General features: G+C 36.1%; 3 protein-coding genes across 5 annotated transcripts; 2 read left to right on the plus strand and 1 right to left on the minus strand.

The window, feature by feature from the left end:
- Nucleotides 1-3,352: 3,352 nt before the first annotated feature.
- Nucleotides 3,353-7,459, plus strand: ccng1 (cyclin G1). Its single transcript, XM_059521250.1, has 6 exons — nt 3,353-3,524; nt 4,408-4,671; nt 4,763-5,016; nt 5,476-5,554; nt 5,625-5,735; nt 6,555-7,459. Exons 2-6 carry the CDS (start codon nt 4,408-4,410, stop codon nt 6,744-6,746), a joined length of 900 nt encoding a protein of 299 aa, XP_059377233.1. The 5' UTR covers nt 3,353-3,524; the 3' UTR covers nt 6,747-7,459.
- On the minus strand, nt 7,453-10,562 carry nudcd2 (NudC domain containing 2). The gene is made up of 4 exons (XM_059521251.1): nt 10,240-10,562; nt 9,244-9,292; nt 9,002-9,153; nt 7,453-7,762 (listed from the first exon to the last, which is right to left on the minus strand). The coding sequence occupies exons 1-4, from the start codon at nt 10,426-10,428 to the stop codon at nt 7,679-7,681; spliced, it is 474 nt and encodes a 157-aa protein (XP_059377234.1). The 5' UTR covers nt 10,429-10,562; the 3' UTR covers nt 7,453-7,678.
- An 872-nt stretch (nt 10,563-11,434) lies between these two features.
- Nucleotides 11,435-21,545, plus strand: LOC132113479 (gamma-aminobutyric acid receptor subunit alpha-4-like). 3 transcript variants are annotated; one of them, XM_059521257.1, is made up of 10 exons: nt 11,435-11,499; nt 11,599-11,718; nt 12,422-12,489; nt 12,739-12,959; nt 13,081-13,163; nt 13,246-13,389; nt 14,925-15,077; nt 16,702-16,949; nt 18,579-18,814; nt 20,556-21,545. In XM_059521257.1, exons 3-10 carry the CDS (start codon nt 12,487-12,489, stop codon nt 20,566-20,568), a joined length of 1,101 nt encoding a protein of 366 aa, XP_059377240.1. In that variant the 5' UTR covers nt 11,435-11,499; nt 11,599-11,718; nt 12,422-12,486; the 3' UTR covers nt 20,569-21,545. The 3 variants fall into 3 exon arrangements, with proteins under 3 accessions (XP_059377240.1, XP_059377238.1, XP_059377239.1); XM_059521255.1 differs by having other exon boundaries at nt 11,441-11,499; nt 11,612-11,718; XM_059521256.1 differs by lacking the exon at nt 14,925-15,077 and having other exon boundaries at nt 11,441-11,499; nt 11,612-11,718.
- Nucleotides 21,546-23,721: the final 2,176 nt, after the last annotated feature.

Here is a 23,721-nt window from a genome sequence, read left to right on the forward strand (position 1 = left end):
CCTTTAAATGTTGCATGAAAAGAATATTATTGTTTTTAAATGAAGCAACACCTTGTCTTTGCTAAATAAGTTTCACAGAAACAGATCGATGGATTCACAAATTCATATATTTTCCTCACTCGGATAAAAGTCACAAGAAAAAATCTGTTGCTATCTTCATTTCATTGTGACTTCAATAATAAGCAACAATTTGTTTTTAACCATTGGTGTTTTTGCACACATAAAGACCTTTTAGGGCCAATATGTGGCATTCTCTCTCTCTCTCTCTCTATTGACATGTGAATCATTGTGAGGCTCATTGTTTGCACTTGTTGTGATGCCTGGAGAGAAGTCCTGGATAAGTGCGCTCCAGTACTGGAGCATCATGCCAGCTTGGCACGGCCGAGGACACAGAGACAGATTGAGGCTGACAGAGCAGACCTTCACTTGGCGAATGCTGTGTGGATCACACACTCCACTCAGGAGGGCTGACACCCTTTTGCACTCCTTTAGAAAAAATAAAAAAGGGGGTGTTGTTAGACTTTAATTCTGGCTGTATTGTAACAACAGTTGTGGAAAATGTTTCTAAATCCTTCACAGTGTGATGCAATATTCTAAATGTCATCTAGGAGACTCAATCTCTGTTAAAATCACTGTTCTATATTATAAATCAGTGGTTAAAATGTAATTTATTCCTGTGATTTGCAGCTGTATTTTAAGCATCATTAGGCCTACTCCAGTCTTCAGTGTCACATGATCTTCAGAAATCAGAATAATATTTCTGATTATTATCAATGTTGAAAAGAGTAGTGCTATTAATATTTGTATTTTTTCCCTTGATGAAGTATAGAAGGTTCAAAGCACAGTCGTTTACTTTTGATCCAAGAGACGTGACATTTTCTAATATATATATATATTTTTTTTTTTTTTTTTTTTTTTTCTCTCTAATATATTTTTATTTTATGCCAAAAATCATTAGGATATTAAGTTAAGGTCATGTTCCATGAAGATATTTTGTAAATATTCTACCTTAAATATATCAAAACGTAATGTTTGATTAGTAATATGCATTGTTAAGGACAACTTTAAAGGAGATTTTCTCAGTATTTCGATTTTTTTGCTCCCTCAGATTCCAGATTTTCACATAGTTGCATCTCAGCTAAATATTGTCCTCCTGACAAACCAGACATCAATGGAAAGCTTATTTATTCAGCTTTCAGATGATGTGGTCTGTGATTTGTGGTAACATATTAGGATTACTTTTTAAAATCAAACTTGTTTAAATGTATTTCTGTATTTTTCTTCTCATAGCACCGTGTCATGCGTTGGCATTGGACGATGGTTAGGAAATATTATTAATATTATAAATAATACATAGCCTCCATAGGAGCTAGCCGTTGTCAATTATAGAGCTTTTTATTAATTGTATTCATTCTGTTTCACTGAATGTGTAAGTGGAAGCTTTGGCTGCTCATTGTGTTTAAGACTCCTGTGTTGTCTCAGGGCTCCAGGTTTATCTGCTCAGCTTCCCTCACTATGTGAGCCGTCAGGTGCGTTTATGTCAAGCATTTTCAGTTCATTCGTGGCCTGGAGTCTCAATGTCAGCTTGCCAAGCTCTCCGGCAAAAAAAAAGTGCTAGAGATGAATCTCAATAATGAGGCATGTGCTCCAGACAGCGGGATCTCTGAATGCTCTCCTGTTCAAGCTGTGACTGTGAGCATGCTTGCTTTGCCACCCAAACAAGGCAACAGGGGGCATAAAATGAGCTGCCCCGTTTTATATCAGAGGATTATTTAAATATCTGAATATTTAATCAGGAGGAAATAATTAAGCATTCTTAAATCAGCCTGCATATTCATCACCAGTGGTCTGCAGCATCCTTAATTAGCAGCTACAGTCATGCCTGTTTAACATCCCAGACCTGCATGCACATATATGAGGAAAATACATTTATGCATTGGAGAAACTTGCCTCTTATTCTGCATTCCTGCACTGCCCATTAACCGTGGAAATCTAGACCTACTTCCACATCTCACACAATGAAAATAAACCCCTCAAGCTTGCCGAAGCTCAGTTTGGTAACTAGGCTCAGGGTTAAAAGGATCCCGAGGGAAAGCTTGTGGAAAAGGAAGGTCTATAACCCTCAGCTCTGAAGGGGATCTGGCTTTTTAAGACCATCTTGGAATAAACTGAGCGCAGTCTGTGCATCAAAGATGTCAGATTGTCATGTCATCTCATTCTAGAAATAACTGTTTTTATCCATGCTTATATGAAATGCTAAAAATGATCTCAGCATACTTGTAAGATGCATGTTCTTTGCTTTAGGTGTGAAGGTTTTTGCAGTGGGTTTATTGATATGTTTGGCGCCATCTGTTGGAGCTGAAACATTAAGCAATCTAACATATTAAATTTGTTTTATAATATCAACACGGACATTATTGTACATCTTTGCAAAACATCTTATAAATATTTGACAGTTTCCTTTCTTTTTTTATCAATGCTCACCTCGCATATCTTTACAGAATGTGTCTGTGAATCTGGAGCTTGTGTTTATAAATGTTAACAAAATCATCACACACAAACCATTTGTGTTTCTTTTATTATCTGTCATTATATGAGTGTTTGCATGACCATGAGAGTCACTCCCTCAGTGCATATTTATTATATTCAGATGTTTGGTTGTTTTAGCCAAATGTTGTTGTCTTAAAACCCCTGGATCCTTCTAGAACCTTCTAGAACCCTCTAGAACATGAAACGAACCTCAAGGAAAATATCGTTCTCGTTTCATATCTAAACTATATTGTAATGTCTGATGACATAACTGAACACTACAGAATGATATGATATTATATTATATAGAAGGCTACATACATAAATTAATAGATTAAATAGATTTTAAAACAGGCACTAGCTTTTGTTTTTCATTTTATATAATTATATTGAATTATATGCATTATTTTTCCTTTGTGCCTTACAATCCATTTTTTCCTTCTGTTTCTGATGATGATATTATATCATATAATTGCATGGTATTATGTTATATTATATTATTATATGTATTTGTATTCCTTTTTGCCTTCAGTCTGCATGCTCCATATCCACAGAAAACAATTAACCCAGATGACTGGATTAAGATTCATATATAAAAGTTGTTTTAGCTTGTTTCACAGGAGTGCGCTGAATATCTAACATGCTGGATTTCACTGCACTTACGAAACGCGTAAACCCCGCCTCTCCCCTGCCTGTGGGGGCGTGGCCAACGCATACAGACGAACCCGAACCAATAGGCATTCAGAAAGACGGAGCTCTGCCCAATAAGGTGATCCCATGTTTGGATATGGAGTTTCTCCGAGTATAAAGCATGGAGGCAGACTGCACGTCATCGCCTGACGCCGAGGGTTGGGGTGTGCAAGGCGCAGAAGTTATATTGCTTTAAACTTACATACTTAAAACTTTCTTTTTAATAACTTTCTTTTGTATTTTATTTCATAAACTCACAGACTCGTCTTTTTAGTTTTTAAAACGATCCTTCAGCTCTACGAAAGGTAAGCAGTTCTTTGACTTATATAATTATTTCGGGTTTTTTATGTAACGTTAAAGCTGCAGTTTTCCTTTTACGCTACACTGTGTTTTTTCAGGCTCTAGATGTTTGTTTAAAGCTGATCGTCGAGCAGGCCTAACGTTACACATGTTCTCCACCGCACGAGACTCGTTATTCGAACGCTAAACGTAACACAAATGACTCGGAAAGTATATTTAAAGTGTAATCGTATGAATATATGTATTTAAAGATGCGATTTAGAGAAGACTGACACAAACCTAAATGCTTAATCGCTTTAACAGAGCTGAAATGGTTAGAGGACATGCCCAGGCATGTCCCCAGAGGTGTAACGTTACAATGTGGACACGGTTACAATGTGGACACGGTTAAACGTTACACGATTACCGTGGTTTTTAAAAATAGTTAAAAACTTTCATGTTTAAAGTTCGAATTTTTATTTATTTTGGAAGCTACATTCAAACATTTGTTGATTTACATTAACATTACTTTATCGCACTGGTAACACACAAGTTTGTGTTAGCATTTTACGTTATATCGTTAGTCATAGCTAACCAGCTAAGCTTATTTATTTGCAAGAAATGTTATTTTATTTTTTAAACAAGCGTGCATTGATTTGTTCAAAAATAATAAATGTATAATTTCACAATTTTATTTCAAATAAAAGCTGTTTTATGGCACTTTATTCATCGATGAATCGTGAAAAATAAATAATTTCCACAAAATAACAATATACAGCACCGCTGTTTTCAGGATTGATGATAATAATAATAATTATCTGAAATGTTTCTTGAGCAAAAAAAAAAATTGCATTTTTTTTTTTTTTTAGATTACTTATATTTTATTTAATATGCATTTTATTATTTTAGATGATTGATCAGGTGACCGGAGCCGGGGCTCTGCCCTTTGCCCTCCAGCTCAAAGCTCTTCTGGACCATGAAGCCAGATGTCAGCCCAAACTCTGTGGCCTGCGGGTCATCGAGTCCGCTCCAGACAACGGTCTGAGGATGACGGTCAAGCTGAGAGACTTTCAAGTCCGGGAATTTCTCTCCTTGACGCGGTTCTTTGGCTTCAGTTCGGAGACGTTCTCCCTCGCCGTGAATCTTCTCGATCGGTTCCTGGCTGTGATGAAGGTGTGTGTTTTTTCGGTCATATTTATATTAAGTCCTCAATCTTCTCTGTTTGAATCACGGGTGTTTATTTTTTTGTTCTTTGTGTGATCAGATCCAGCCCAAGCATCTGGCCTGTGTGGGTCTGTGCTGCTTCTACATCGCTGTGAAGACCTCTGAAGAGGAGAAGAGCGTTCCTCTGGCCAGCGACCTCATCAGGATCAGCCAGAACCGCTTCACGGTCCACGACATGATGAGGATGGAGAAGATCGTTCTGGAGAAGCTCTACTGGAAGGTCAAGGCTCCGACCGCCCTTCACTTCCTCCGACTCTTTCACTCTCGCATTCAACAGCAGCTGGACGCAGAAACGTGAGTTTGTTTGTGTATACACACAACAAGATAATTTGATCAAAAACAGTAAAATTTTGAAATATTTTTAGAAGTAATTAATAAACGTTTACTATGTGAATATAGTAACCTGTAATTTATTTATGTGATCAAAGCTGAATTTTCAGTGTCCCATGATCCTCAGAAATCATTCTGAAATGTTTCTTGAGCAACAAAAAAAAACATTATTTTTATCAATGACGAAAACCGCTGTGCTGCTTATTTTTCTGTACATTTGTGGAATTTTGCAGGTTTCACTGATGCACAAAGTTTTTTATTTATTTTTTTTTTATATAAATTCAAATAGTTTTGACATTATAAATGTATTCTAATTAATGCACGCTTGTTAAATAAAAGCATTTCTTGAAAATAAGTGACCACAGTCTGGTTTAAACAGTGTAATAGACATGCATTAAAACAAGTTCCCGTGTTTCTCTTCAGTAAGCGGAGTCTGAACATCGAGAGGCTGGAGGCTCAGTTGAAGGCTTGCCATTGCTCCTTTACCTTCACTAAGATCAAGGTCAGTGGTTCAGAGCGTTTGGAAACCGTTAAAGTGTGTGTGGAGTCTGACTGTAGATCTGTCTCTCCAGCCGTCTCTGCTTGCCTTGGCTCTTCTGGCTCTGGAGACTGACGATCCGCACGAGTGTGAGCTGATGCCTGCTCTCAGAGAGGCTCTGGATGCTCTGCAGGAGACTCTGACTGTAAGTGTCCTGCCAGATTTCTACTAAAAGATTAGTTTGTTTGGAAACTGGGGGAAAACGTACAACAGACACACCGGAGTGTAGATGCATCAAATGACATCCAATTTAAGTTGCAATGAAGCTGAAGTTGATGACCGATTGTGTGGCTCTCATTTAAGATTAATGTATTATTAAAAAGAAGAAACGAAGGGCGGGACTTGGTTGTGTTTATCTATTGTTTGAGGTGGGTTTAAAGGAACTAGGTGTTTCGAGAAGTCCTACATTAAATTAGAGCCCTATGATTTCCGTGATGTGGAAATGAAACTGGAATTTACTGTTTAACACCGTCAGCGAATTTGTCAAACTTGGAAAGAATAAATCAAAGGTAGGTTGGTGCATTTAAATCGGATTGTGATATGGACTGGTGTCTGCGACGATTAAATCACAAAAAGACGATTGAAATCTGAATTCTGGATGTCTTCCAGCATTCAAAAATAAAAAATCAGAATCCTAAAAGTTTATTTTGTGTAATTAAATGGTGTGGAAAAAGTGTTGTGACTTTTCAGTTAAATAGACGTGCTTTTTTTATTTAACCATTTAAAAGAGGCAAAAAAATTTAATGGCATAAAAAAAATGGAATCCTCAATTTTAACTGAAAAAGGGCGGTAATAAATCCATCGTTTCGATCCAGTTACATCACTTTAAACCTTACATATTACCCACTGAATAAAACCATACCATGCATTTACAAAAGTGAATTTTCACTTAATCCTGACACTAAAACTTTTTTTCTTCTTTGGGTTCAGCGTTTTAATTTGACAGAGTTTTTCTTTGTTTCAGGTTAAAGCTGGAGAGCTGGTTTGTGTGCGGGAGCTCGTGGCTAAATGTCTGTCTGAATACTCTTCCTCCAAGACCCTGAGGCCGAACGGCCAGAGACTGCGCTGGATGATCTCGGGTCGAACCGCCAGACAGCTGAAGCACAGCTACTACAAGATCGCCCATCTCCCCACGATCCCCGAATACACCTGTTAACCCCTCGGTGTCGAGCGACCTGTAATTCCTCAACACTGGTTACAGGCGCCTGACACTGAAGTCTTAACATCTCTGCTTACTTTTCCTTTCCTTTCCTTCAGTCTTTGTTCTCTTTGAAACCCGACTGTATTTATTTCACGTCTTGATGGCTAGTCAAGGGTGAGTTTGAGCGCGTGAGGCTCGCAGGTGTACAGTATGTTCATCTGAATCGGCGCAGACGCGCTGGTTGTTTGAAGCGGTGAAGTATAGAACCGCCTAGGTCCTCAATCCACCGTGTGGAAGAGGAGGGAGAAGGGTTTTGAGATTCAACACAACAACATCAGAACCAAGAGATCAGGCCCAAAACCCTTAACTCCAGCCCTAGGTTGTCAGCTGTCGTAATGCACACTCCTACCCAAGGTGATGAAACCAGATTTTTATTTTATTTTTTTCATTTATGATGCCGTTCTGCTAGTATAATCTGGATGGCTATGGAAATGCAGGCTTTGATATGCCTCGAATAGGAACGAAAATCACTAATTGGTTACTAAACCGACCAGCTCATTTTACATTTGGTTACTACTAAAGTCATTTAAACGCATAAAAAATGAGTGCTACAAATAAAGCGGCTTGAAGTCTAGACTCTGCTTTGGCTGTAATATTGAAGTTGAGAGCAGCGTTCGTGGAAATGATGTAGTTGAACCTTTCAATAAAGACAACATTGAAATGTGAAACACTTGTGCTTGTTTGTGGCGTTTAATCTGGAGTTGCATGATTTCTTGACACTCAAAAAAAAAGAAAACTTTGCATTTGTTGTAAAGGAAAACCATCTTAAAGACTCCTTGTAAAGGCTGCTTGTGATCTATTATGGCTTTGTGTGTCCAGAGGAAGGAACGCACAATATATTCTCAAGGGGGAAAAAACTACATCAAGTGCAGGGATGAAAATAGTCCTCATTTCTGCAAGCTGGAGAAATCTGGTCCTCCACCGTGAAAGTTCCCAGAGATCTCTGCTCCACTGAAGTCAAAGCCAGGGTTCTGTAGGAAAGAGTGCAGAGGGGAATTAGATCAAGAGATAATAGAAATGCACTTCTATTCTGTTTGGGGTCAGGGTTTTATAATTCTATATTAATGCACTTAACAATGAGCTTCTGATTTTTAACATTAGTTAACAAACCATTGAAAATACTTGATGCATTTATTAATCCGTTCATATTCATTTGAACCATTAATCCAAATGGACCTGAGCTTACACAAATGAACAGTTGTACTTTTATTAATAAAAGTAAAATTTTTTTTTTAAATATTTAACAAACGTATTGCTGGTTAATATTAGTTTATGCATTAGATTCAAGATTTTATTTGTCACGTATAAATTATATCACAAACAACAAGCAGTGAAATGTAGGTCTTGTATTTATTTTTTTTGACTGGAAAATTAAATACAAATAATGAAATATACAAAAAGCTTAAGAAAAAAAAATGAATACAAATAATGAAATATAAAAATAAATTAAATAGAAAAAATAATAAAATACAAATAAAATGTAAGTAAAATAATGAAATATACGAAAAAATAAGAAAATTGAATACAAATAATGAAATATTACGGAAAAATAAGAAAATTAAATACAAATAATGAAATATACGAAAAGCTAATAAGAAATAAAATAAAAATAATGAAATGTATGAAAAAAATAATAATTAAAAAAAACTAAATACCAATATTGAAATTTGTATTAATATTAAGTAATGCATTAATTAACATTAACTAATGAACCTTATTGTATGCTCACCCAGGCTGCAAAACAACAATAATAATTTAACATTTCTATTTTTATTACACTTCAAAATGTATTTATTATATATTTAAAATTTAGTTTGTTTACTTGTTTTTTTTCAGAATTGTGATAAATAGAAAGTTTAGCATTTAAAAAATTAATATTTTTTTTTAACCGTATAAATGTCTCCGCTGAACTTTTGATTGATGTTACAAAATAAACGCGGCTCCTTTGATCTTCGTGGAATCCTGAGAAATACAATGTATCGGTTTCCACACAGACCAATGTTTCTTGTGTGTCGAATCAGCACGTTACAATGATTTCTGAAGGATCGTGTGAATCTGGAGTAATGATGCACGGGATCACAGAAATAAATTACAGTTTAACAGATATTCACATAGAAACAGCTGTTTTAAATTGTAAAAATATTATACAATTTAACTGGTTTTCAAATGCTAGTTAAATGGAGACGTCGGGGCAGATGTGACTGAAGCACCTCTCTCTGAAACCTCTCGAGCGTCAGCTTCCTCTGCATCTGATCTTGAACCCACGGATCGGCCGCGTACTCGCCCTCCAGCAGAGACTGCCAGCAGTTCCCAGCCTCCCGGTTCGACTTCATCAGGACGATCCGGATCAACTTTTTATCCTCTGAACGGCAGAACAGACACATGAAGCTTCTCCAGAGACTTATTTTGCGAGCTGAGGAAAGATGCATGCACTATTGAGTTTCAGTCTCACCTAACGTCCACGTGGCTTCATCGCTGACCGTCGATCCAAACAGCTTTCCCTGCGAGGAGACAGAAAACTTGAACATTCAGAGACGAATTCTATTCAAGCTGTATTTAACAAACACTGTTTTTTTTTTTTAAGTTGCAATTGAGCGATCTATTCTTCCATGAAATAACTTAAGTAAAATTAATAAAAACTATTTAGACAAACTATACAGGATTTCCAGTTCATGTCCTCTTTAAAGTGATGCAATACTTGTTTAATATTCCTATTAATAATAATTTATGCATTTAGCAGATGCTTTTATCCAAAGTGACTTACAGTGCATTCAGGCTATACATTTGTTCCTATTAAACTCATTATTAAATATTAATATTTTACAATATGTGTTGTTCCTAAATCTTATACATCATATAAAATATTTATGACAGAAAAAAAGACACCTACAGAAAACTTGATTTGGATGAAAAACGATGAAAGTTTTTTTTTTTTTAAGTCTCTTCTGTTCACAGAGGCAGCATTTTTATCTATCTATCTATATATAAAATATTGCGAAATATTATTAGAATTTAAAATAACTATTTTCTATGTGGAAATCTGTTAAAATGTAATTTATTTCTGCGATCAAAGCTGTACTTTCAGCAGCCTTCAGTGTCACGTGATCTTCAGAAATCATTCTAATATGATGATTTAATATGATGAAACTTTCCAATTATTATCAATGCTAAAAAAATGTAAATAATAATGCAATTAGCGAGCATGAGAGACTTTTAAAAAGTATTATGTTTTATAAAGTACTGTATGTTTACGTTTTTGCCCATGTTTACATAAAATGTGTAATAAATGAATGACAAAATTTCTGACAAAATCTTTGATAGCAGAATTGAAAAATGATGTGCATAGTCTGATTAATGTATAGTTAGCAGAAGATGGAACGTTTCTAATCTCTCAACATAATCTCGTGTGGATCTCATAATAACTGGTTGATCTTCTTGATGCTCGTACCTTGAAGACCTGCTGCTCTCTCACGCGCAGATCGATGTGTTTGCTCGCGAGCTCACACTTGATCTCTTTGGCTGAAGTTCCAGGAGGAACATTGACTTCGATGAAAACCTCTTCCATAGTCTGGTACCACGAGCCCCACGCTGTTTTACACGGGATCACGCCGCTCCTCTCCTCAAAATGCACCGACATACTGCTCGCTTCAGTGCGCTTTCATTAAAACGTCTGCTTGACACCCTACAAACTCACATCAGATTCAATAACAGATGACACTTTCGAGCTATAGCTCTCATGCATTGTCGAAATGTCTTCTTCTCCTGCTGTTAACCGCTCGAGCGCGCCTTCTAGTGTATCGGAGAGCGGGTAAACGAGAGCTAATTTGTAAAGTTTTATCAAATATATACGTGATAATATACACCCAGCGTCCCATTTTCGTGAAATATTGTTTATTTTGTGTAAAATACATCGACTGAGTTTAGCTGACACTTATTTTACTCTTATAGTTAAGAGAAATAATCGATTGCATCATAAACAAACAGGCTAGCAACAAGGCTGCAATATAACTATATTATTATAGACTATATTATTATATGTGTTGTTTATCAGTGTAATGCAATACTTAACTAACATATTACCTCTCTATATATGTAGTGTTTTAATCAAAAGATGTTAAAAAAGCTGGTCTTCTTGGTTTCAGCAGGGGCATATTAGCTTGCTAAGTTTATTATAACCCTATTTTAGGGAAAATCAGACAAAGCAACGAATGGGCGATGTTTATTGAAGCTGAACAATTCCCTTTAGATCTTTATAAGATGTCAGTTTTACATTCATTCTACATTATATACATCTTAAAGAAAAGAAACATCCCATAGATGTCTTGCAGATGAGTAAACACTTAAAATACGTCTTAAAGATGTAAATGCAGAGCTCAAACAGACGCCTCGACGTTTGCTATCAGGGTAGATGGTGTGTACTTTGCTAGATATAACCACACTGTAACCTGCTGCTAAAAAAGCAAGTGGATTTTCCTAATCCTTTAATTTGATAATCTTGAAAGCATTTTAAGTCACATTCAGCCCCTCATTTACTGACTGACAGTCATACATAAGACAGTGCTTCAGTTCATCTGTACATCTAGAGTGCATTATACATTACATTATGACCTCTAAGCATTGAAGGCTTAGTTTATTTTATTTAGTATTTAGCTATTGACTTTTTCACAACAGAAATGACTCTTCTTTTGGCCTTGTTATGTCTCACAAGGTGAGTTAATGGATTAAGCATGGTATACTAACTTTAAATAAGTTAACTTTGATGCCTATTTAGGTCTAAATTCACGTAAAGGACTAATCAAGATGGCAGTATCTTTGTGTAGTGTTGCAAATGTTTTAGGAAAGCAAAGGATAAATTCAGAAAATATAACATGGATTCTACACCGACTTCTTGAGGGTTATGACAATCGCCTGCGCCCGGGATCTGGAGGTAAGCACAGGCCTCCCAGCACAGAAATTAAATGATTTAAATAAGAAATTATTAGAAATTTGAATAATTTGTCAAAGTTTCGACATTCCGTGTTTCAAAGTCGAGACGTTTATTTTTTACTCATATCGAATGCAATTTACAAAGTGATTTTATTATACTCAGAAAGCATAAGTAAAGTCTCGAATTTAATGTTTCAAATTACTTTTGTCAAAATAAAATATGGGTGAAATAAAGTTCCATCGTCATTCAGCGCAAAAATAAAACAACAAACTTATTCTTAAAATATATAGAAGAATAAGAGATCATACTAAACTCTTATTGTATTTTAAATGATTAAATACTTATTTTTGACAAATTTGTAAAACCTGTGGTTTAAAGGATTGTGGCAAAGATTTGGAAATCCTTAAATAGAGTCTTTTAATGTCATCTAATGATTCTTGTTCTAAATGTGCATAACAAGACTTTTTTGTATTGTTACACTGAATTAAATTTTCTGTTAAATCATGGTAAAAACTTATGAATTTTTGCTCAGGAAATAAATATATAAAGTAAAACGGGACACGTTCTGATGAATTAAAGCTGCATTAAACATCTATTGTTTACATGCTTGAATAACCCTTTATGTATTTCACTTAATTTAGCTGTAACAATATAATGGACTCACATCACTACATGTAAATGTAATCTGTGATTAACTTTGCAGTGTCTGTAACTGAGGTCAAAACAGACATATTTGTCACAAGTTTTGGACCAGTATCTGATGTTAAGATGGTAAGAAAATACAGCAAGTTACATCTTTATTCTTGTGTTTTATTATTGTACAAATTCAATTTCATGTCTTGTGGCTAAAGCAGATAATAAGCTGCTGTTTTATTTCCGTCTCACGTCTGCTCAAACTAATATCAGTATGTCAAGCCACACCCACGCTATGCTTAAAAATAACTTAAATAATGAATTCATATCAGTTGTAACTATATAAAAAGATCATGATTCACAGAAAGACATTTTTCTGTCTCTAAGGAGTTCACTATGGATATGTTTTTCCGCCAAATGTGGGTTGACGAGAGGTTAGCCTTTCAGGGGCCTGTCGAAATCTTGCCTTTGAACAACCGCATGGTGGACAAGATCTGGACGCCCGACACGTTTTTTCGCAATGCAAGGACATCCCTCGCACACAACATGACGTCTCCTAACAAGCTGTTTCGGATCATGCAAAATGGGACGGTCTTTTACACCATGAGGTAAAACAATCAGAGTTTTGAAAAACCCTTGATAGGATAGGTCTCAGTATAAATGTGAATGCTTTCATTAGGATATTATAATAGCAAATAATTTAGGTCACCAAATAAATGCATGTTTTAGGCTGACTGTGAGTGCGGTGTGTCCAATGGTGTTGATGGACTTTCCAATGGATGGACATACATGTCCTCTCCTGTTTGGAAGCTGTAAGATCTGTCTGTTTGTCTGTTTTCTATCTATCCATCCTTCCATCCATCATTCCTCACCTGCTTTCTCTAATACCTTCAGATGCTTACACTAATCGTGAAATCGTCTACACGTGGAGGAAGGGTCTTCAAGCATCAGTAGACTTTCCTCCAGAATCATCAAGCTTACTTCAGTATGATCTTGTGGGTCAGACTTTATTCAGTGAAACATATAAATTCAGCACTGGTATGTTTTTATTTCATGTGCAATCTTCCCTAAATATTACATATGTAGCATGCCAGATGTCTATTTATTGGCTGATATTATGGAATGTGTCACTCACTTTGCAAAGAAAAAAGCAAAGCAAAAAAAAAATTAAAAAAACACGTCTTGAGAGTCCAAAAGCATTGACTGCATGATGAATGTAAAAATGTTAAATGACCCTTTAATTCAAGTTACTAAAGCAGAAAATATGATATCATAACTGACGTCTTAAAGATGTCTATCAGTTGTTTTTTTACACAGCACAAACATTTGATAGACACCTTTAAGATGTTAGTTTTTCATAACCTACATTTTAAATCATAAACATCTTAAAGAAATATTCTAAACATCTAGTTGACATAGGAAACATCCTATAGTCGTATTGCAGATGAGCAAACAATCTTGCAAATGTCTTGCAAATGTAAATGCAGACGTCAAATAGACGTCTCACAGAAAATAGACACAAACAATACAAAGCCAGAGCAGAACATCTGTGCCTTGATCCTGGATGAATCTGCTTTTGAACGAATCATTTGAGTCAATGACTCAATGTTCCATTTATACAGACAGCCACTTGCTTCATTTCTAAATGAATCATCCGTTTTGAACGAATCATTTGAGTCAATGACTCAATGTTCCATTTATACAGACAGCCACTTGCTTCATTTCTAAATGAATCATCCGTTTTGAACGAATCATTTGAGTCAATGACTCAATGTTCCATTTATACAGACAGCCACTTGCTTCATTTCTAAATGAATCATCCGTTTTGAACGAATCATTTGAGTCAATGACTCAATGTTCCATTTATACAGACAGCCACTTGCTTCATTTCTAAATGAATCATCCGTTTTGAACGAATCATTTGAATGAATGATTCCAATGAATCACTCATTAAGACAGGGGCTTGCTGCCACCTATTGGTGATTTTATTGTCATATTTATTTATCCATAACGAGCCAAGGTACCAAAAACACAATACGCAAAATATGGTTTGATTATCATTATAGGAAAATCACAAAATCAATATCACACACCCTTATTGCTACGGAAAATTATTTATTTAATTGTGTGTGTGTTAAGAGTGACAAATCATGGCTGATTCCTATCCAGCTTCCCTTCTGAGAGGCAAACTAAGATGCTTAACTGATCAGGTCTGATTCATGCTGTCTGTCTTTAAAAATAGCTGCGTTACAATAAGCCCGTTCAGTCTCTGATCGAGTCCCGAGGATGACAGGGATCAGTAATGAGGGATTTATTGGCAAGCAAAACGTGCTACCCATCAGATCTGTGAGAAATGGATCAGGCTCACATCCGAAAGAAAGTTGTGTGTCTGTATGACTTTGCCTTTTCTTGTAATTAAGGACAGGAATTAAGAGCCGAGAGCCAAAACTCTCTCTAAATGTTTTGGAGTTGTGTTCAGCCAAATGGGCTTGATCAGAGCACCATATGGATGTATCGAATTTGCAGGATTTGTCTTCATCAGTGTCCTCCTCTAATGTCTTGGCTCCGTCTAGGTCTGTATTCTGTCCAGGTTGTCCATTTCTATCTTCAGAGGAAGCTCGGCTACCATCTCATCCAAACGTACATCCCATTGATTATGGTAGTTGTGCTGTCACAAGTCGCATTCTGGATCAACAAGGAGTCTGTCCCGGCTCGGACGGTGGCTGGTATGAGTGTGCCATATTTCTTTGAGTATGAAAATTACATTGAACATCTACTCTATTTCTGAAAGAAGTCTGTTATGCTCTCCAAGGCTGCATTTATTCAATCAAAATACAGTAAAAACAGTCAAATGTTGAAATATTATTACAATTTAAAATTGCAGTTTTCTATTATAATATATATTCAACAGTAATTTATTTCTGTGATGCACAGCTGAATTTTCAGCATCATTCCTCCAGTCTTCAGTGTCACGTGATCTTCAGAAATCATTGTAATATCTTGATTTAAATGTCTTTACTGTCACTTACAGTCAGTTTAATGCATCCTTGCTCAATGAAAGTATATATATATATATATATATATATATATATATATATATATATATATATACTAAGTATACTTTTGAACGGTAGTTTATGTTATGTTTTATGGTTTCATTGTGAAATTTGAGGCGCAGTTTTAAGATTTAAATGCACCTATTGTAAAATAAATAAATAAATAATAAGAATCATAATATTTCTTAATAGCTGCTTGCCTCCCATCTCAGTAAAGAGCTTCACTCACAACATGCTGTGGTCCATATTTATTCAATAGAATAGCATACTACTCTTACTGTTGCAATACAGAGTATGTATACTTTGTACAGTATGCAGTTTTTCTGTATGTATGGAGTAACTGGATAGAGCATAGACACTGTGTAAAACATCCCACAATGCAATGCGCTTGATTTGACCTTTCATTTCCAGTATAAATGAACTAAAAACTAATATGAGCTTCAATTTTTTTTATGTCAGCCTCAATTCCTAATTGGTTTCTTGACCCGTTATTTTATTGTACAACAAAATTTTGCATTTTACAAAAAAAATAGCAAAATAACTGTATAATAGTGTTTAGAATTTGTATTATTATTTTACATACATGTATAACTTTGCTTTTGTATATAATACATTTTTCATTATAGTAATTTAATTACTAAAATTTAATCTGCAACTTAATATTTTGCATTTAGGTTAACAATAACAACAATTAATACTTAATACAATTAATAAATCTATATACAGATAATATACCAAAATGTGCAGTGTGCGGAGTATGCTGTGATTTATAAAACAGAGAATGGTTTATAATTTATTTTTTCTTGATTATTAAATCAACCTGCCAATAGTTTCTGTGTAAAACTACATTTTAAAAAAATCATTTTAATTTCAAAGATGTAAACTGAACGCCATTTGCTGAATTAAACAACATAAAGATGAGCACAACCACAATGGCTAAAAACATAATTAATATTATTTCACATGCTATTTAAAAATATAGTACATATACTAATGGTCATAAAGGGACAGTACACCCAAAAACTAAAATTTTGTCATTATTTGTTCAACCTCAAGTTGTTCTAAACCTGTCTGAGTTTCCTTTTTCTGTTAAACACAAAAGAAGATATTTTGAAGAATGTTAGTAACCAGACAGCTGCTGGTAGCCATTGACTTCCATAGTAAATTTGTTTTAGGCGAACTATCCCTTTAACTATTAAATGTTTAGTTTTTTTTTCATGTTCTCAATGTTTCTGGTATAATTTTCCATGTAACTCTATAGTTGAGAGTTCACATAATATCTTCTGATCTTCAGGAATCACCACTGTGCTCACCATGACCACTCTGAGCATCAGCGCCCGCTCCTCGCTGCCCAAAGTCTCCTACGCCACTGCCATGGACTGGTTCATCGCCGTCTGCTTTGCCTTTGTGGCTTCGGCCCTCGTTGAGTTTGCTGCGGTCAACTACTTTGCCACGCTTGAGGCCAACAGGGAAAAACGCCGGCTCTCCAGGGCCTCCATTCTGGAGTCTATAGCCCAAGGAAGCGACGACGAGCCGGAGACGGTAACTATCTCCAATTAACACTGTACTGTGGTTAAAGAGCACAGCTGACGGAGCTCCTGGTTATAAGATATGCACCACACAAGCGCTTTTCTTCACAAACCAATGAGCTGTGTCACAGTTATTGTGATGCTAAATGAGTGTCGCTGCAGCTGCATATATGCACCTCCCAAAGGGACAGTTAAATACCTCTAAAGACATATTTAGCACGCATAACTAATTGTAACACATGGCTCAACTTTTAATGTGTCCACTGCTGTGTTCAGAAGCAAATTGTTCTGGTGTTCTGTGAGTCAATTACCTGTTCTCTTGATGCCACGTGTGAATTGTCGTTCTTATCTGTTGTGCTGAGCTGGATATGGTAATTCGACAGACGTGTGGAGTCTCCTGGGACCGCTCTCACAGGGGGAGCTCATGGTTGGTGTTTTAAAAATAGCCACCGGTATTAAAACTGCGAGCCATGACTCTTATAATCTCTCACCTGTGCTGTGGATCCACTTGCTCCAGTACTCTCTCTGGCTTAGAGACTGGATGGGAAGGAAATATACAGGCACATTAAGTGCCAGCATGAGGGGTGAAGTTTAACCTCTTATTTTTATAAAGTGAAAAAAATATTTTAGAATTATAGCTAGGCTAATCAATATTTGGCTGTTTCGACACTGTTCAGCTGCTGAAATCCAGTCATTTTAATAGAAATCCATGAAATCTAGAAAGATTTCATGCAGAATGAACCAAATTTTGGAGAATGTTTGAAGAAGCGCCACTGTCTATTATGACGTGTAGAAATTAGGGGTCGACCGATTATCGGTGCCGATATTAATAATTTTTTATTGTTATCGGTATCAGTCATTTTAAAAACCGATTTGCCATTTAAATAATTTAAAAGCATTTAAATAATAATAATTTTGTCAGAGCCCTTGTTATTCTTAATTTTGACATTCATTTTAATTTTTACACTAGACATATATATCGGTTATCGGTCTACTTGATCTCCAATAATTGGTATCGGCATCAGGTCTGAAAAGTACATATCGGTCAACCACTAATAGAGGTATATAAAGTGCTAATAAGTCAAGCCAAACAGCTTTCTTTTGTTCAACATGGTGAATTTGTGTGACAAACTTGAACCCTTGCAAATGGAATGTGTGTGGAAATCTTTCAGCAAAACAAAATTCTCAGTTGTGTGAATTCCAAAAGAAATGTCTAGTTTTCGCCTGTGAAAAATCACTGAACAATGTTAAATGTGACTGCACCTTTAAGTCTTCAATAACAATTTTATTATCATTTAAAGCTATGCGTTTTCCTATCCGTAAAATGTTATACAGTGCTGTGAAAAAGTATTTGCCCCCATTCCGATTTCTTCACTTTTTGTGTATATCTCATAATAAAGTCTTTCAGAAATGAGAACAAAATCTAAAATAAAACAAAGGCAACCTGAGTAAATAGAAAATAGCTTTTAAATGATGAACATTATTTATTGTAACAAAAAAGTTTCAAATTGATGATCATTTTTGAAAAGCCTCTTTTTTGCTTCAATAAAAATTAATAGATAGATAGATAGATAGATAGATAGAGAGGGACTGATTCAATAGAGGGACTGATTCAAGTCATTCGCTGTCTGTTTTGTTTTAGCCTCAGTCTGATACCAGTGGCTTTAGCCGCAGAAGACGGGCGAACTCTGTGTCCGAGGTGCCCAGGACTCGCTATCCCATCTTCCTTCAGGGCTCGGCCGTCCCTCCCAATATGATGCTTGCAGGCACCAGTGCCATAGACAAATACGCCCGCATCCTCTTCCCTCTGGCCTTCGGGATCTTCAACCTCATCTACTGGTTCATCTACCTCAGCAAAGACACCTTGGAAAAGCCCAGGTCTGTGGTCTGATATCTCCTAGAACCACTTTACATCAAAGAGGGAGGTTTTTGTATTTATTATTACGTTTTGTTCTTTCTTTCTTTCAGTTTTATTAGCATGTAATGAGATTAAATGTGTTCTCGCATCCATGTAGGGCTCAAATACAACATTTTTGTTTTATTTTGAAAATGATCTTGTACCTCCTGATAACTGTTATGCAGAAACGCTCAAAATAATGCTGATTAAGATGTAAAATCTAGTTAAGACGGTACCTTGTAATATTTCTATTTAATAATTCCCATAAATCACTATTTTTTATGTCTTAATGCAAGATTAATCTAAAAGCAACCTAACGACATACAATATATTTAATACAATACAGTACACTGTGCTGGGCACAATTTAAATTCACTACTTTTAGATTACCTTTGACCTTGTTTATCAGGGGATTATTGTGTACCATATTGATGGGGAAAAACAAAACAAAAAATCAAGCAGGGTTTCCCAAACTGGGGTTCATGAACCAGCTGTAGGGTGTTTATGAAAAACTAATAATTAATGAAATAATGTAAAAAATGATGTCATAAAATTGTCAAAAGCTTGGGAATCCTGCATGAACAAGCATTAATAAACATGAATATTACATGGCCAAAGTGTTCCAGGCTAAAACTTTTTAATAATTAGTAAAGGTAAACTGGATATGATGAAATTATAGTATATCACAGATATACATAATTATTACTATTGTTTATATGAGTGGAAGATACAAAAATGTAGAACTGGAGTGAATCAATAAATTATAAATAATTTACTGACAAGGTGTGAATAATATGTAATAATTTATGCCATAAGCATTTTTAAAGACTAACTTGTCTGACCTGTATTGATTTATTTTTTCTGTAAAGAATGTAGGATAAACACATGAGACAAAATTGATAGCATAAATGAGAACTCTTATTATCTCTCATGGCCTTAAAATAGAGCAATTAGGTTTTGGTTATAGAAAATGCAAAATATACAGGCCTCTCATAGGGACAAGGTCTTTGCTATTTATTTTTCCTTAATTGGAAATGGTTTGGCTATGCATATTTATTTCTGTTCTTTAGCTTATCTTCTCATCCCAGCTCCACAGAATGCTGTAGATGTGTTTCTCAGGAAACTATGATGGCACACAGGTTTGCACTGGATGTGTTATCGAGGCTGTAAATACATGAATAATTTCTGAACCTAAAACAGCCGCAGGACTCGAGCAGGTGAAAACAGGAGAGATGATGTTCCTTCTGGGTGACTCTGTTGCTGCGGTTGTTGAGGTTAGAGCCCCATCCAAGATTTATCAGGGCCAACTCTTTACAAAAAAAAAAAAAAATTCATCTTCTGTATTTTTTTTTTTTATTCATCTGATTTGTTCAAAGGGATCATGATGCAAACGTCACACTTAATCCCAAATTTCCCTCAATGCCGAAGGCGTGAGATTTACAGAATCAAGAAAATCAACACATCCTCTCAGAATAGAGTCACTTATCAAACGCAAACTCTAAAGTTTCATTATTTGTGTTCCTGAGGGGAGCTAAAGGCAGTCATTTGAGGCCTTTTGCAAAGTACCGCCTGAAATATAAGATGCGATAATCTACAACTTTAAAATGGCATCGCTCTGCGCATTAGCACCCAGATTTCACACGTGTGCGTGTGCGAGGCTGTGACCCACGTGTATCTCTGCTGATCTTGTATTTGTCTTTTCGTTGTGTTTTATCTCCACAGGGAGATCGAGTGAGTTTCTTCTGAGAGGCTCCAGATGTATTCAGCAGTAAGACCGTGCTCTCCTTTCGACCGCTCTCTTACTTTCATCCTCTAGCAACTTCATCCCTGATGGAGCACGAGGCTGTCTGACACTATTTGACAAGCATTTGATCCTGTTCCTTTCCTGTTTTATCACCCATATAGACTTTCCACTCCATTTGCCTTTACTGTATATTCACAGCCAAGGGCCACGCCGTTATACTAGCCCTGGTCCATTGCAAACCCTCCTCTGGTTCTGCTCTAGTTCTGCTCGTCTGCATGTGTGTGTGTGTGTGTGTGTGTGTGTAAGGAGTTGATGACATAATCTACAGCTCTCTAACTGGTGATGCAACATTGAACCAATGCTTTCAGTGGCCTGCCCTCTACAGAGACACGGCTCGCACTGCACTAGATCAAAAGCGCCGGGTTTATACTGACAGCTTCAAAGATTTCACCTTGAAAATAAAAGAGAAAAAGTGCATCCATAGAACTGAACTTTTACTAACACCATTCACACGCATACGTTTTCAGACACTTACGGTGCCTCTCTTGACGGGGTGGCGCTGTGACAGAGGGATGGAGTAAATCCCAGTGTGGGGGGTGGATAATATTTAATATGTATTCTCAGCTTACGGTCTATTTGATGTTGTCTGATGTTTCTCTGTGCATCCAGTTCTCGTCTCTCTCTCTCTGTTGGGAGAACATGCACATGCCCAGGAACGCATGCTGCTGCTGATGTACTCAAATATCTCAAGACAATTGTGTTTAACATTGTAAATGGCTTTTAAAACCCAATGTAGCACTGAAATTATAAACATGAAGGTGCTAGTGTAAAAATCTCACTAATTGATTACGTAGTTGTATAATGCATTCATGCATTAGTTTTTTTCGCCCGATTAGGATATTTTTTCTTTATATGTTGTATTTGTCTGATGGTCCACTCATGCATTCCACTAAACATTTTATGTTAAACCCTCATGTTGTGTTATAGTAATTATTGAAAAGTTTTTTTTTTTTTAAATAGTAGTTCATGTTATTGTTTGCTCACACAGGGTATATATATATATATATATATATATATATATATATATATATATATATATATATATATACATACAGGTGCATCTCAATAAATTAGAATGTAGAGGAAAAGTTCATTTATTTCAGTTATTCAACTCAAATTGTGAAACTCATGTATTAAATAAATTCAGTGCACACAGACTGAAGTAGTTTAAGTCTTTGGTTCTTTTAATTGTGATGATTTGGGCTCACATTTAACAAAAACCCACCAATTCACTCTCAACAAATTAGAATACTTCATAATACTTCAAAAAAATAAAAAATAAAAATTTTTAGTGAATTGTTGGCCTTCTGGAAAGTATGTTCATTTACCGTACATGTACTCGATATACTTGGCTCCTTTTGCTTTAATTACTGCCTCATTTCGGCGTGGCATGGAGGTGATCAGTCTGTGGCACTGCTGAGGTGGTCTGGAAGACCAGGTTTCTTTGACAGTGGCCTTCAGCTCATCTTCATGGTTTGGTCTCTTGTTTCTCATCTTCCTCTTGACAATAGCCCATAGTTTCTCTCTGGGGTTCAGGTCTGGTGAGTTTGCTGGCCAGTCAAGCACACCAACACCATGGTCTTTTAACCAACTTGTGGTGCTTTTGGCAGTGTGGGCAGGTGCCAAATCCTGCTGGAAAATGAAATCAGCATCTTCAAAAAGCTGGTCAGCAGAAGGAACCATGAAGTGTCAAAATTTCTTGGTAAACGGGTGCAGTGACTTTGGTTTTCAAAAAACACAATGGCCCAACACCAGCAGATGACATTGCACCCAAATCATCACAGACTGTGGAAACTTAACCCCTTCACTTCAAGCAACTTGGGCTATGAGCTTCTCCACCCTTCCTCCAGACTCTAGGACCTTGGTTTCCAAATGAAATACAAAACTTGCTCTCATCTGAAAAGAGGACTTTGGACCACTGGGCAACAGTCCAGTTCTTCTTCTCCTTAGCACAGGTAAGACGCCTCTGATGTTGTCTGTGGTTCAGTAAATCTCTCGACACGTCTGTGTGTGGTGGCTCTTGATGCCTTGACCCCAGCCTCAGTCCATTCCTTGTGAAGTTCACTCAAATTCTTGAATCGATTTCGCTTGACAATCCTCATAAGGCTGCGGTTCTCTCGGTTGGTTGTGCATCTTTTTCTTCCACACTTTTTCCTTCCACTCAACTTTCTGTTAACATGCTTGGATACAGCACTCTGTGAACAGCCAGCTTCTTTGGCAATCAATGTTTGTGGCTTACCCTCCTTGTGAAGAGTGTCAATGATTGTCTTCTGGACAACTGTCAGACCAACAGTCTTCTCCATGATTGTGTAGCCTACTGAACCAAACTGAGAGAACATTTTAAAGGCTCAGGAAACATTTGCAGGTGTTTTGAGTTGATTAGCTGATTGGCATGTCACCATATTCTAATTTGTTCAGAGTGAATTGGTGGGTTTTTGTTAAATGTGAGCCAAAATAATCAAAATTAAAAGAACCAAAGACTTGAACTACTTCAGTCTGTGTGCATTGAATTACTGAAATAAATTCGAATTTAAGTCGTTTTTTCATGTGATTATTGTCATCATTGTTTTAATCAATGCTTGTGACAAATATGGTTGCTGTTTCAAATTGATTATTGTAGATGGACGTCTGTCTGTGTGTGTGTGTGTGTGTGTGCCGCATAATTAAATACAAAAGGTGGAGAAAAACTGCAAAAAGGTCCACTTTTTAAAAAAAAGAACCCCTCCTTTCAAAAGATTGGCTACGAACCTATATATATATATATATATATATATATATATATATATATATATATATATATATATATATATATATATATGTTGTAACAGATGTGCAATTAAAATCCTCAGGAAGACGGACCAAAAATATCCGATGACTTGTCCTGCACTCAGGGGCGTGTTTAACTTTTAGTCCAATCAAATGCTTTCTAGAAAGAAAAGCCCCTCCCCTAATAGCCTACCTACTTTTTTATTATTATTTATTTTTTTTACTAGCAATAGCAGGCTACTCTTCACGGTTGTGTCTTTCAAACAAGACAGCTGTCCTGTTTCAATAGGAGCTAAATGGCGATTATGAAGCATTTAT

The sequence above is a fragment of the Carassius carassius genome, chromosome 33 (assembly GCF_963082965.1).
Source record: "Carassius carassius chromosome 33, fCarCar2.1, whole genome shotgun sequence".
Lineage (NCBI taxonomy): Eukaryota > Metazoa > Chordata > Actinopteri > Cypriniformes > Cyprinidae > Carassius > Carassius carassius.